At 33.1% G+C, this 15473-nt stretch overlaps 2 protein-coding genes across 2 annotated transcripts; both read right to left on the minus strand.

The window, feature by feature from the left end:
- Positions 1-5937: 5937 nt before the first annotated feature.
- LOC105114094 (cleavage and polyadenylation specificity factor subunit 2-like) lies at positions 5938-10827 on the minus strand. The gene is made up of 17 exons (XM_011010512.1): positions 10313-10827; positions 10136-10232; positions 9935-10061; positions 9741-9856; positions 9451-9545; positions 9213-9364; positions 8969-9026; positions 8776-8883; positions 8338-8590; positions 8056-8240; positions 7794-7886; positions 7585-7683; positions 6933-7064; positions 6796-6840; positions 6534-6701; positions 6361-6435; positions 5938-6252 (listed from the first exon to the last, which is right to left on the minus strand). The coding sequence occupies exons 1-17, from the start codon at positions 10628-10630 to the stop codon at positions 6151-6153; spliced, it is 2223 nt and encodes a 740-aa protein (XP_011008814.1). The 5' UTR covers positions 10631-10827; the 3' UTR covers positions 5938-6150.
- A 1678-nt stretch (positions 10828-12505) lies between these two features.
- Positions 12506-14703, minus strand: LOC105114095 (uncharacterized). The gene is made up of 2 exons (XM_011010513.1): positions 14356-14703; positions 12506-14209 (listed from the first exon to the last, which is right to left on the minus strand). Exons 1-2 carry the CDS (start codon positions 14477-14479, stop codon positions 12657-12659), a joined length of 1677 nt encoding a protein of 558 aa, XP_011008815.1. The 5' UTR covers positions 14480-14703; the 3' UTR covers positions 12506-12656.
- Between the last annotated feature and the right edge of the window lie 770 nt (positions 14704-15473).

A 15473-nucleotide genomic window follows, 5' to 3' on the forward strand; every position in this document is an offset into this window, starting at 1 on the left:
GTATCCTCCTTCAGCTGAGATGCTTCAAAGTGGCTTCATAAATTATTTGCCACTGATTACCTAGAAAGAGAAAGTTGTGGTATACTCCTCGCAATCCTCCACCTCGATTTCTATGTTTGGAGCTTCTACATCTTTCATCATTGCACTTAACAACTCCACCTACACCAACTCTCATTAGTGTCTTCGCCTTTCATCATAGGTGGTCCGCCTTTTATCATAGGCGTTTGCACCCCCTCAATTAGGTGCATCTGCAACAGCTCATCTTTCCATCCTTGCATGTATTGAAAATGTCCTCACTTGTTGCCTTTATCAAGAGCACAAGAGACTTCCTGTTGTACAACTTTTTCACACAGTCTCTGCTTTGAGCTTCATCTGGGAACTCTTTTTCTCCTTGCACTTTATTGTCTCATTATAGTACCTCGTTGGATCTTCTAGGTACTCCTGCACAATCTCCATGTGTCCTCGTGCATTTTCTGTTCTCCAGATTTCTCCTTATTCCTTGCTTATGTTTGACAATAGTTCATCCTGTCACAACATCTATCCAAGTCAAAATAGGGTGTCAATTTTTATCCCTTTGCTGTATTTCTCTTCCATTATCAGGGTCTTCATCAATTCTCCCTTCGAGAAATTACAGTCACTGAATCTAACTTTCTTAGAGAAATCACCACTTCATCAGATCCTTAATCATATGGAACCCAATTGTTCCTTTGTGTCGTCATCCTGCTAGTCTTCAATAGTTTCATAACAAACTGTCACATATACGAAAATAGTACCGTATGGATAATCCTTCCACTAAGCAAGTTCCCAGGAAAGATTGGAGGGGTCACAACGGTCCCGCTTAAAACCCAATTTCCTAGCCAGAACTTCTTAAGCCATATCTATCCATCATACTGTCTTTTCGTATATACAACCATTTGCTAGCTTTGTTGTGGTTTTCCTTTACAAGTGATCTGGGGTATCTTTATTGTATACCTGATTTCTCAACTTCTGGCGAGACTACCAGTGCTTAGATTCGTCAAGATTGGTCTTCAATTTTCATTTTCCAATATCTAAAATCAGTTCCATCAAATTTTTCAATTCCTGTAGCCTTTATTTCATCAGCCATTTTTACTCTTTCTTGGCATCAAATCTGCAAACTCTGACCTTACAGATGTGTCTGGAATGATCAAAAATGTTAGAAACGACACTGAGATCACCCAAATTGGACTTCGGATGGCTCAGATTTAAACAATCAAACTTTGGGATCACTGGATGCTGAAGATGACGCCACATGGCAGGAGGAATAGTCGTTGCGCCACACTGGATCAAAACCCAAGGAGCTGACGTGGCTGTGATGACGTGTTAGCCACATAGGACATATGAGGTCCATCAAATCTGATATGGCAGTCCCAGGTGGATTTTGGGTGATGTGGCAGAGCTAGCGTGGCCGATGGCGTGTCTATTGACGTGGCAGTTTGGAAAGGGGAAAAAAACAGTATTTTTGTGGTTGCGATTGCTGCATGATATTGTCTATGAGCCATAATCAAGGGCTGCTTAACCAAATTAGGTGCACCGTGAAGATATATTCTAGGAAGAGTGCAAGGATTCAACTTGTTATAATAAGGTTAGGAAAACAAAAACAACCAAGACATGCGTAATATTTGAAAAGAAAAATAAAAGAAAGAAAATGGAATGAATTGGCCTAAAAATCGAGAAATTATATATGCCAAAAATACTTTGATGATTATGTTGATCACAAAATATTATGCTAATTAAAAACAAACTTTGAATATTATGCTATCAATTTCAATGGATCACACTATATTAATTGGCTAGATATCTTTCTTCCTAGTGAGGCAAAAGCAATGCATCTTAACTTTTTAGCTAATGATTGATTTGGTTATGAAGAAAGTATGTTTTATTTAAAAAAAAAATTAATTTAATATTTAAAAAAATGTTTATTTTTCCTTTTCTAAAGGAGTAACTAAATCGATGTATAGATTGCACTCTCAAAAGCACTCAAGAAAATGGTTTGATCTTGGTTTACACATTAGGTGATTCAAAGATGGTCTTTGTCATCGAAAAATAGTTTCTAACTATGTATTTAATGAATTTCAGCGAACATAAATACACTTGTTTTATTATGAACTCCTCCATTGAAAACAACGAAAATCATTGCTTTTTTTTTTTTTGCTTAATGTGCATGCAAGTTGGTTTAAACAGAGTCGAGAGGAAAACTGAAGATACATTCATTAATTTATCAAGCGAAATCAAGAAAATGTTGATTCTCACTCTCTTCCCTTCATTCCTTCACTTCAATAATATTGCAAGATTCTGGAAGAGATGATCTTTCTACACACAGATACAGACTGCAGCCAAATGCAAAGAAGCTTTAGCTAACTTGAACCTTAATATATGATCTTTCAGTGAGAGAGAAAGAGATTGAGACACACACATATGGGTAAGTTCCAGTCTACAAGAGGAAGAAGGAGATGTTTACATGATATAGCTACAGCTGGGATTAATTTAGATGGACGACGTGTTGGGATGTTGTTGATGGTGAAATTGCATATTATTTTTCCAGACAAATTACGTGCCGTTCGTCTCAGCTGAAATTACTATGACAAAATTATATATTTTTAATTTTGTGCATGATTTATCCGTTCTGCCAATTATACCTTTAAGGTTATAATATTTTGTTGACAGTTGAGAATTAGTGGTAGAGGTGGTTTGTCCGTCACACTCAATGATGCATAGGTGTGTGGGTGGAATGCTAGAGAATATATAAATTATTAAGTCTGTTATTTGTGTTTTGAAATGATAAAAAAATATTTTAAAATTCGTTCTTTCAACTAAATTTGTTTGCGTTTTTTTTTTATTTTTTTTTATCATGAGGTATTAACTATATACAACATTTAAATATCAGTTATGTTTAGGTTTTATTACGTGTGTAGTATTAGGATGGAATGCATTTTTTAAAATAATTTTAATTGATAATATATTAAAATAATTTTTTATTTTTCAAATTAATATATTTAAATTTTCCAAAAATATCTTTCAAAAATTTCGATATTACTTCAGAAGAGAAATAATTAAAAAAAAATATAACGCACAAAAAGCCCTCACTTATTGTTTAGTACATTAACTCCACTCTATTGACTCCCTCGTTAAGTTCAATCGAAGCCATCTCGATTTGGACAATCATTTAAAGACCTCACAGCGCTCTCCATTATTTGGAGACAGGGCAGTTTCAGTTGGTCAAGAAGTCAATTGTCCTTACAGGAATTTATTATTGCAGATCCACAACCAGTGTTTTGCGGCAGGTTATAAATTTTTTTAAAAACAAAATTTAAATATATAAACTATTTTGACATAATTTTTTGTATAAAAAATTTTAAAATATATATTGAAAAGTTTATGTAAATAAATAAATAAAATAGTTAACATTAACTTTAAAAAAAACTAAAAAAATAAATAGAAGTAGATTAAAATATTTAATCTCTTAAAATAAAATATTCACTTTAATGTCTACTAAATTTGTTTAATAAAATCAATAAAAGATATAATAGAAATAAAAATAAATATATTAAATAAAATAAAAAATATACCTTATGCAAAGTCAAACATGTTAAAAATATTATTTTAAAATAAATATTTTTTTATAAAATAAGAGTCATATATATAAAATAAAAATAATTATTCAAGAATTAAATACAAACAAAACATTTTTTTTGTTTTTTGAAAAAACAAACCTCTATTCAAAAAAAGCTTACAAAACATATGACCTAAATCATGAAACCGAAATAAACCAATAAAAAAATTAAAAATAATTATAAAATCAATATTTTTTCAAAATATAATATAGAATGATAAAATTATAAAAAAAAAAGAGAAAATATAAGTTGTTGAATCGCATTAACTTTCCAAACTCATTATTCTTGTTATTACATTGGAAGCATCACAGATTAAAAAAAAATCCAAAAAACTCAATTATCAATAAATCAAATATAAACCAAAAGCAAATCAATCATAAAAAAAAGCATAATTAAGAAAATGAGGGTGAAAATCAAAATAAAAAATAATTAGAGGGCATAAAAAATAAAATTAGAGGATTAAATTGAAAAGAAAAAAACTTTAACAAAAAAAATTCAAAAGAATGAGGGTTAAGTTTAAAAAAATAAAACAATATAAACTTTGATTAAAGAATGAAATTAAAAACCAATAAAAATTTAATAAAAGAGTCAAGAGAGAATAAAAAATTAAAGATAAGCACCAACTTGGAAAAAACAACATATTTCAAATTGTAACTTAAGAATTAATTTGAAAACATAAAAAAAAACTTTTATAAAAGGCTTAATGATGAAAATAAGCAATATTTTTTTTTTAAATTAAGATAATAGACTTGTATTTTCTTTGAAAGAGAGAGAAAAAAAAACAAATAAAAAAACAAGCACTAGTTATAAACCACTCATCATCCACAGCCATGTGCAATATCTTCAAAAAACATAAAAAAAAACTTTTATAAAAGGGTTAATGATGAAAATAAGCAATAATTTTTTTTGAAAATTAAGATAATAGACTTGTATTTTTTTTGAAAGAGAGAGAAAAGAAAAACAAAAAAAAAACTAACAGAAAGGCAGGTTTGATTACCGAAATGTGCAATATCTTCAGCCAACCACTAATTATAAACCATTCATCATCCACAGCCACGTGCAATATCTCCAGGAAGAGAAGAGAACATGGTGGCACTTCTAAAGACATAATGGAAAGGCAGGTTTGATTACCGAAAGACATCGCACATGTCACACAAAGAATGCAAACACCACCCATGTACTGATATACAGTGAGCACACGCCAATAATTTTTTTCAAATAAAATAGTATTTTTTAAGTTAAAAATACCAAAATGCCCTCCATGAGCTTGAGAATTAAAAAATAAATGTGTTAAAAGACATAGATGCCCCTGGAAGCATGCCTTGTTTTTTGTTTTTTCTAAGGGTAAAAACATATTTTTATTGTAATCTAAGAAGTGAAAAACCCAAAAAACCTTTGATCAACGTCTCTAATTTTTTAACCCAATAGGTAAATAAGTATTTTTACAATTTGAAAAGGGCCAAATAACCCTTTGTTAATAGTTCTATATGTTGTTGAACTTGGAGGTGATTCGTGATTTCATTGTGCAAAAGATTTTGAAAAGCTTAATGTACCCCTGGATAATTTTTTAATGACCTATGGACCTTTAGAAAAGACAAAACTACCCTCACAACCAAGGCTTTTTTTTTTTTTTCAACTCAAGGGAATACAAATTAATTTTATTTTAGTAATCCACGATAAACTATATTTAATGCTACAGTGAAAAATTCACACATATATATTCGTAAAGGTGGTTAAGAGGTTGGGTGATTGCAGTAGCTATAACTAATTGGTCTAGGTTCATTTAGTTAAAATAACTAGTGAAATAGAGATAGCAAATGATGTAAGAAAAAAGGGGGAAAACACTTAAAAAAGCTTTAAAATGGCGTCTCCTAAAATAATGGTTTTAGAGTTTTAGGATGGACACTTACGAACCCCACAAACCAACTTTGTACTAAAATGAGTTTGTAATTGCAATGGTAAATTGTTGATATTATGGTTGCGATCATAAGGTAATTGTTGCTGATGGAGAATAGGAGACCTATTTTCCAATCCTTAGTCCTGGCAATGGATGACTACTGAAGGAGATAATAAAGGATTACCGTAAGAAGGAAGAAGAAAAAACGACAAATATTATATTATTGTTTGATTGTTAGATGAGAAGAGGACTAAACGGAGACCGAGACGGCAATCCAGAAATCCATCCGAAGCAAGGATATAAAGATCCTAAAATCTCTGTAATCCGAATGCATATTAGTAAAGAAGGATGATTTGTTCAACATACAGAACAATTGCGAATCTAAAAAATCAGAAAATCGATTACCACTTTCATAAAACTCAAACTTAAAAACGTGATTTAAGAAACTAATAAAAAGAGTGCGCAGAGCATTTCCCAAAAAATGCAGAAGAAAAGGAGTACAAGTCAGCTAAAAGTGAAATTACCTGAAGTTGAACATTCAAAGCATGACTTCCAAAACAAATACAAGGAATTGTACAACAAAATATGAAATTAAAAACATTTACAACATTAAATTTTCAATTAAAGCAGATAAAACTGTGAATATAGATACTCACGTATCTTATAATAATCTTCACATAAAGGACCTTCAATTATAATTTGTTGAGTGCCAGAAGCGCCACCCTACCAAAAAAAAAGCATCAAGTAAGTAAAAGGATTTCCAAGAAACTGATGTACGTGCTCTCTGCTTCATTCACAAAGCAGAAGACACGCGCAAATATAATGACTCACCTTTTGGCTTGGATTCCCAACTTTACGCAGTGTCACGTACTCTCCACATCGCAATGCCCCACCAGCAAATTCCACCTGTAAAGATTATCACTCATCAATCTTTTTATATAAGTACTCATTGATGTGTTCCTTGCTAAGTTTTCTTGTACAATAGAAAAGGGCAAAAAGAGTACCTGAACGCCCTTGCTGGCTAGAAACTGCTTGAAATCCGCCATTTTCAAGTCACCAACAAGAACAGATTTATGTGGAGGGGCTGGAGATGAGATGGGCAGTAATGACAGCATACCATTCTCTGTCTTCCCTACCTCAGCATCAACCCACGCTACTTCATAGTCTCCCAACTGAAATTGCAAATTATGTCAGTCACAATTAGTGGTACATGCAGATAAATAAATGCTGTTGAACATCATAAATGTTGGTACGCTGAGATGATACCTTTTTAAACAGCACATTACTCATCAGCTTCTCTGAAAGTTGCACCTGTATGTCACAATGGATGGCAAAAGAAAAATGAAGGCTGGTCATTTATAATAAATGTTCTTGTAGGAATCAAAGTATTCCTGCATTCGTACCTTGTAAGCACACAAATCAGAGGTAACATCAATTGTCTCTTCAATTTGGGGAGCATAAACCTGGACATTCTTTATATTTAGGAAATGCTGCTTCAAGTGTTCCGTGGCCTCAGCTGATCCATGCACCATAACCTCCAAGGAAAAAGATAAAGCCCATGTGGTTAATTATTTCAGTAAGGATCTCCTCCACATAGAATCCTTAAAAGTGCCATGTTTTGTGCATAATAAAATTGTTGGGGTTGATCCACCCATATAAATGGACCTTAAACAGGAAAATCCAACTTCAAAGGCATTTTGAAGCTACTTGGCTTCTGACTTCAACCCAAAAGGCAAAAAAGAAAAGAACACTCTGGACTTGGTGAAGTTCCGAATGCTTGAGAAAAAGTACTGTCCATCCACTTTGAATAAGACTGTGACTCTTATGCTTATGCATGCATATTGAGCCAATAAGCACAATACAATCGCAAGCAAAGTAGAACAAACAAAAGTCATTCACAAGATCCATGCTAACAACCCAAGAAAAATCCTATTGCTAAGCCACTTGCTACAACAAAAACTATAACACAAACGAAAAGAATTTCCAAACCTGCTATTAAATCATATATTTTGATTTACATGTTAAATTATATAAATTTCCAAGCGGTTTTCTTACAAGCTTCAAGGGTGCCACATGGGTGAGAATGGATTTAATTGAGCGTCCATCAGAACGCCCTTCATAGTCCATATAAATCAATGAACACTTCACTTGCACCTGTTTACCATTGAAGAACAAAGATTCAGCAATATGAAAACCTTTCCTCATCCTATTGGAAAGAACCAACAAAACCTATTCACAGATAGCTCCACCCATAATTAACTTACTGTGAGTTCATTCGAGACAACTTTTGATGGCTTTGTATCAAGTATCAAACTAGCAGACCCTTCATCAAGTTTTCCATCAATATCCCCACCAACCTGTGACGAAAGATGAAGTAGTAGATAATATAGCAACAATTTTAACGACTGAAGGAGATAAAAGATAGAAGTAAAACTATCATCTTCAGCAGATGAGGACTCTCCATAGCTGAAAATCACAGATAAAGCAACCAAGAATGCAGATGTTCTACACTTGAAAGGAACTCACATGCATAGCTGCTTGGTCCATGTCTTCATCCTGAACTACATAATCATCAGGATTTATGACTTCGCCAAATTCATCCCACTCTAAGCTATTCTCATAGAATGGAAACATTGGAGCAACACTGGTGGATGGGGGAACAAATCCATCTATTAAGATGTCCCGGTGTCCACTCCCACGTGAACCAACCACTGCAAAGTACACTCAAAGGATTTAGTAGTGCATGAGATAACGGTGCAACTGAAGGAAATCACAGCAGTGCTTTATCATAAACTGGAAGAAGAGTACCATCCAGTGGAGAATGTGTGTTGCCAGAATCAATGACCATTGGATCACTCAAATTGTTGTCAGGCCCATGAGACACTTTTGATTCCTCCTCTTTGATCAGACTAGCTTTGAGTTCCTCTTCCCTTTTCAACCGCTTTTGCTCTTCTTCATAAGCAATTAACTCATCCCCGACCAGGGGAACCCTCCTTGACATGGTCATTTTGACAGCCTTTGGAGGTGGATCTGCCTGAAGCATGCGAGCTAGCGTGCCAAACTACATGTGTACAGCCAGTTCTTAGGGTATGCACTCTATGGAGAAAATTGAAAATCAACTATGCCTATATCGTGCCCAAGCCTCAGAAACAGAACTAATGCAGATGAGTAGCATGCACAACAAATAATGAAAATGTTAACATTCACAATGATTGCAACACTGAAAGACATCAAGAACATTCATACCTGGCCCCTTTCTGTAAAGAGCACAAGATTCTTGACATCAGCCGCCCATTCAGCAAATATATCATGAGAAAAACCTGCTTCCAAACTAGCCACAGATGCTAGAACAACCTAATTGAGGTGTTCCAAGTCAACATCATTGAAAATAATAGAAAACATTAATATCATTTACCCTCCAAGCTACTGCATGTCTAACCTTTGGACCAGTAGAAGCATTATCTAATTCGTCCTTGCTTATCAGAAGTGTCACATGTCTGCAAATTTTGGTCATAAAATCACCTAAGATGAATAGTTAATAAAATATACCAACAGTGAGCTAAGCCAGAGCAGAGCTAGATATATTATTAGTAAAGCCTAAGTTGCAAAATAGATTTGAAAATCAAGGACAAAGTGGAAGCCAAATAGACTTAAGTTGTGGAATACATGAACAAACCACTTACTTCAGAAGAAAAGCATTATCACGTGAAGTTTCAAAAGACTTTGCAATTGAATCACTCATCCACTCCAGGAAACTTTTGATGTAATCAATGGTGCTTGATGAAACATATGAGAGAAAGAATATGGGATAGTTCAAAAACCGTTGTCCCCAGAACTGCAATTTACATTAAGACTCAAACTTTATGAATGTAATACGGTCAGCTATAACAAAACCAGTACCAGTTTCATCTCCTCACTAACCTGTTCCAATATTAGTAGAAGTTCCAAAACTCGGCCAGCAGAATCAACAGGTAGTAATACATTTCCACCACCTTCTAGTGTCTTTAAAATAGTCTCTAAGTCAATTACAGAGAAACAAACATAAGAAATAGTTGAACCATGCTTTTGGGCAGTTACCTACAAGCAAATATTTATTTTCTTTCTTCACAGCACAATTAAGGGGGAAAAGAAAGCAATCATGGTTGGGAAATATTAATTATCGTCACGAAGAATAAAACTTCAACTGTCAACAAACCAGAAAGATAAAATACCAAGGAATTGTTTGTCTCTTTGCTGTCTAGAAGGCTGACTATTTAAAGCATTATAAGCATCAGTTATCAGAACAGCAGGCCGGTAGAACGACTCCAAAACAGTTCCATTCAAATGCCTGGTAATCAACAACCACACCAATAATTACATTCCCTTTTTCCATCATTTCATTGCACTAATTTTCCACCATACCTACCTTTCTTTTCGATGATTGAAATCAACAGCATAAACAACATCCTCTCCATCTTTCGTTATCTTCCACACAGTTCCTCCCAGTAAATGTCCTGCCACATGCGGCGCAATAACAATCCCCTCTCCCTTCCCTAAAACCATCAGAATTGCACACATTTTAGTAAAAATTAAACAAAAATAAAAAAAAATAAAAATAAGTACGCACCAGAAAGATGATGATTTTGAGAGTACGTAAGCCTAGTAAAATTCTGGAAAGCAGAATCAATATCATCTAAACTAAACAAATCAAACTCCGAAACCGCCTGCAATGCAATTAAAATGAAAAATTAGCAACAAATACAGCTACCATAATAAAATAAAACTGAAAATGAGTAAAACTGACCTTGCGAGAGAAAGACTGGTCGTACATGGTGAGAAGACCTAATCGATAAACAGGTTCAGTGGAAAAAACAGGAGCGTTGAGTCCGAATTGTTTCATAGCAAAAGGCAACGCGCCTAAGTGAAGCATGTCGCCGTAAGATAACAGGACTGCATCGATTTTGGAAGCAACTTTAGAGAGAGGTTGAAGAAGAGAGGGGTCGAAGTGATCGTTCCAACCGCAATCGATTAAGAAATTGAAACCGTCGATGGAGACTAAGTAAGAGAGTGGATTTTCGTTGTATACACCGCTTAGGGGTGTCACTTGCACTGATGTTCCCATTTCTCTGCTGCTCTGCTCCTCGTTCCTTCTGTGAAGGTGAAAAAGCCAGCTGGCTGGTTGGATTCGAGGGTTTTAGAGGGTGTTAGGAGCAGGGCGCTTCTGTTAACGGAGGAGTTGGAGAAGCTGCAAGACGACGGCGTTTTCATTAATAACTACCTATAAAAGCAATACTGTTTATAAATCCATCTGAGAATTAGCCATGCATATCATAATTAGTCATTAAATTCTGTGCCCAAAATTATCTTCTATTCAAAATATTTGAGAAAAAATAATAATTTTACTTTAAAAATAAATAAATAAATATTTCAAAGTCAATTGATTTTGTTTTTTAAACGGATAAACCTAAGCACATCAAAACAATTTTGTTTAATAAAAAATTAAAAAATAATAATTTCAAGTTAATCAAAATTAATTTTATTTTTTAACCTGACATGTACTAACAATAAAAAAATCTAAGTCTTGGACAGTTTGTTTGCTGAAAATTAATTTTATTTAAAAAATAAATTTTAAAAAAATGAATTACTTTTTATTTTTAATAATGAGTGAATCTAATGGAAAATATGTTAGAAAATACTTTTTAATATTTGGTTATATTATGAAAAATGAGTTGGAAAATAACTTATTAACGTTTTATTTTTCTTAAATTTATTAAAATAATGAGGAAAAAAATTTACAAATTAAAAAGTTAAATGACAATGAAATTGAAAAAATATATAATTTTATAAATTATCTCAAATAAAATAAATAATAATAAAAATAATAGAAATCAAATCTAAAAAATAGAAAAAATAAGAGATGAAGAAATTAAAATAATAATGATTAACATTTCATAAATTATTTTAAATAAAATAATAATCTGAAAACACAAAAAAAAATATTATTTTGAAGTAAATAAAAAAATTGAATTTTTTTTAAAATATTTTTAAAATACAAAAACAAACATAATCATATATTCGAGTGTCGGTTGATCCCAAAGTTGATCCTAGAGTTAATTAGGTACAACACAATAGAGACTTGCTAGAAGTTCGGTTAACTAATTTATTTTTATGAATTTATTTTAATTTTATAATTATGATTTAAGTTATGAACTTAATAGAATAATCTAAGTTTAATTAGTCCTGATTTAGTTGATTCTGATTTTTTTATGTGGAGTTATTCTAGAGTTTTAATTTTTTTTTAATTTCAACATTTAATAGTGAATCTGTTGAAAGATAGAGCTTCGTAGCTTTTTTTATGTATTGTTTTATAAAATTATCTTGATTTCATGACTTAAATCGTGAGTTGATAGGTTAGCTTTGATTGACTTAAATTTTTTTATTTAATTAATTTTTTATTTTAGTTTTTAATATTGAATTGATTAAAAATTGAGCTTTCTATTTTTTTTTAACTTACGTTGTATATTGTTATCATTCTAATTTTTTAATTTATTTATTTTCTATATTGTTATTATGGTTTTCATACTCGTATGATTTACAGATTATGAATGTTTACATGTGTTAACTCTAGTAGTTTTTTATTTTTTTTATTTTTTTTATTTTTTTGTTTAGTAATTAACTTTTATATATATTTTTTATTTTTTCTATTAAGTTATTATGGTTGTATGGTTTAGATTGTACATTTAATATATTAACTTGAGTTAATTCAATATAATGCAATCTTAATAGTTAAAAAAATCATTTATTATATTATTGATATTTAAAAAATATTGTTTAATATATATTATATTTTAAATTATAATTAAAACTTTTTTATAACAAAACACGTTAATAACAATTGAATAATTTGTTTACGTTGAACAAAAATTATCCGCCGGCAACACAGCGCACTAATTATCTAAAGTATGATAAGGGTCAGGACTCAGGAACAGAACCATCACTCTACAAATCGGGATTTCTTTTATTAATGAATTTATCAAAGCGCCTGATTATTCTTTGGTGCAAATATCGAAGGCGATAAAAGCTAAAACTAAAAAAACAAAAGGAAAGAAAGAATTTCAAGCTTAATCATGGCATGTAATTGGCCATCTTCAAACTTCATCTCCAGTCCAATTTCTTTTTAGTTTGGGTCCTGTTGGCCCTTCTTCCCCAAGCACTTCATTTGGTAGACTCCTGACGAACTTGTCAAAGGCAGATTTGAGTTTTCCAGGCAATAGTTTCTCCACCTTCTTGATCTCTTCCGCAATGTCGTAGGTAAGTTTTGGACCCCATTTCCTGAAATAGTTGAGCCATGGTGGTTCCGTGATGGCCATGCCCAGATACTCAGCTGCCACCACCAAGGAATTTGTTCCTGTATCTATGAATTTCTTGCTTTTAGCTGTATCATTCCTAATTCCTATATTCCCACTCCCTTGTAAGACGAGACCTGGCTTGGCATACATGGCATGGCCATGTAAGGATGAGTAGGTCACAGCTTTGTTGCCGTTTTGAAACTCAAGTTCTGAAGAATTGACCCATATTCCCCCACTGTGCTCCGAAAAATAGATGCTCAATAACTCTCCATTAAAATTGCTGATCCTCAAGGTCAAATGCTCCCAGTCACCAACATGTTCTCCTATCTTTCCCAATGGAATATTTATGAATTCAACTTTAGCCTTAGAAGGACCATTGAAAGGGTAGAACACCCACACAGCTATATCAGTGAATGTGGCACCGAACATTGGCTTTATATGTAGATAGACTCGTGAGTCTTGTAAATCTCCTTTCTTTACCCTATCTTTGGCCCCTTCCTCCACAGGAAGATCCAGCCAATATGCACCATCATTTGAACCCCCTTGGGGAAGGTTCGAACCATTGGACTCGATTGGGACAGGTTTGGACTCCTCGCCTCTTTCATATAGTAATGCCCCATTTACAAAATACCACTCCACTGAAGAAGGAAGGTATTCTTCATCAGGATGAAAATATATCCAAGGAGAATATGCCTGAAAGATTGCTTTAATTTGGTCTAGGTTAGGCATACAAGACAGATTAGACACGGCATTCTTCAAACAAGATAGAGAAACAGGAGCAGTGGTAGTTTTTTGGGCTACAAATGTTCCTACACAGACACCCATAGCTTGTGTCCCTCTATTGCTAGGAAACAGACTGAAAACATTGAAGCCATTTAGATCGCTCTCCTTACCTAGTCCCCATACCCAAGAGTCAAACTCGCATTGGTCGGTGAGGTCAGACCGGACACAGCGGATTTTTCCAAGGGGAGGCTTCTGAGGAGAATTGGTGACGACATGGCCAAGAGCTTTGTAACCATCGGGAGGAGTAGGTAGCCAAATGTAGCCAACGCCGTCTTGCTTGATTTGCAAAGACTCACTGCTCCAAACCAGAGTATAATCAATCGGTTGCTTCAAGGCCGAGCCTGTCTCGTCTCTCCCTGCAAGAACCCATCCATAGAGCGGCCTATTATTGGGTTGGCTGTAGCAGCCAAGCATAGAGAAACCTTGTGGCAATTGTGAGGGTTCAAAGAAGGAAGCACCAAGATCATCTGGTCCTCCTTCATGGGTGGCCCAGACTTTGTTGAAAGATGATATCTGGCACACTTGTAATCCATCGCCTAGATCAATGATTCCACTCCCAAAACCACCACCTGTTCATGTATCATTAGCGTGCGTGCGTATGTATTTCTCATTAAGCAGAAAAATAAAACAAACAAGATTGCAGGACAATATAAACAGTGCGACAGCATTAAGGAAGGCAAGATGGACCAGAAAGGAAAAAGAAAAAGGAACCTGCCTGGTGGCCAAGATGGTAACGGAGCAGGAAACTTGAAAGAGGCATCAATTGGCAATACTTTTTGTTTCTTGGAGACAACTTTACTACTTATTGCAGATTGTTTCGAGGAAAGACAGTTCCCCATAACTGCTGGCTGATAGTTTTTTCAAAGAGAGAGAGATTAAGCTTGACAAGGAACACTTATGGACTGCTTGCTAGCTATACTATAAATATTCAAGGCACATGGACAAGGAGATCAAAGCCACGACTATACGAATATTCTGTTTATACGACAGCACAAGGGATACATATATCCTGTTTATAGGACAGCGTAAGGGATACATATATTCTGTTTACAGATATAAATATGTTTTTAAAACAATTTATATTTAGATATGTTGAAAAATAAATAGATGAAAATTTACTACTTGTTATTAATAAAAAACAATTATAATTTTTTTTAAAAAAATTAGTACTTTTAAGCTATGATACATTTAATTCCTTCTTATTGAGTGAATTTCTTAGCAACAATTCTTACCTTATATCTTTTAATATTTATCTAATAAATTTATTTTATTTTAAAAATACATTTACATTCAAGGGCTCTTATGTATTATTAGGCAACTCAATAAAGTCTCAAACTCTTTTGTTTTTCATAAAATCTATCTCTTCCTTGAATTCTAATTTTGTGTAAGTTATAGAATGTGAAAATAATTTAGAATCATTTTAAACTCTAAAATTGTAGTCCGATTCTTATAGATGCGCAACATAACTATTAGAAATTATTGATCTCTTTATTCCAGTAAATTTTTCAATGATGTATCATCATCTTTTTGAAAAGTATTTGGTTTAACTGGTTGTTTAAAAATTCTTGGCAATGCTTGAATTACCTAATTTATTAGAATGTTGTCAACAACTTGTGGAATTTCAATAATTGATTATTCAACACTGGTTTGTAATTGAAGATGTTGTGAAGATAACCGATTTATCACTTGATATGAAAAGATTATGATTCTGAATGATTTTTCTCGGAAACTATATTTGTGACTTGATTGCTTCTATTGATCAAGTCATTTTTAAAAAATATTGTATTTTTTTATTCCATAATATTGATGTTGTGAGATGGACAATAAAATTTG

Source organism: Populus euphratica, unplaced genomic scaffold, assembly GCF_000495115.2.
Source record: "Populus euphratica unplaced genomic scaffold, PopEup_1.0 scaffold490.1, whole genome shotgun sequence".
Taxonomy (NCBI): Eukaryota; Viridiplantae; Streptophyta; class Magnoliopsida; order Malpighiales; family Salicaceae; genus Populus; species Populus euphratica.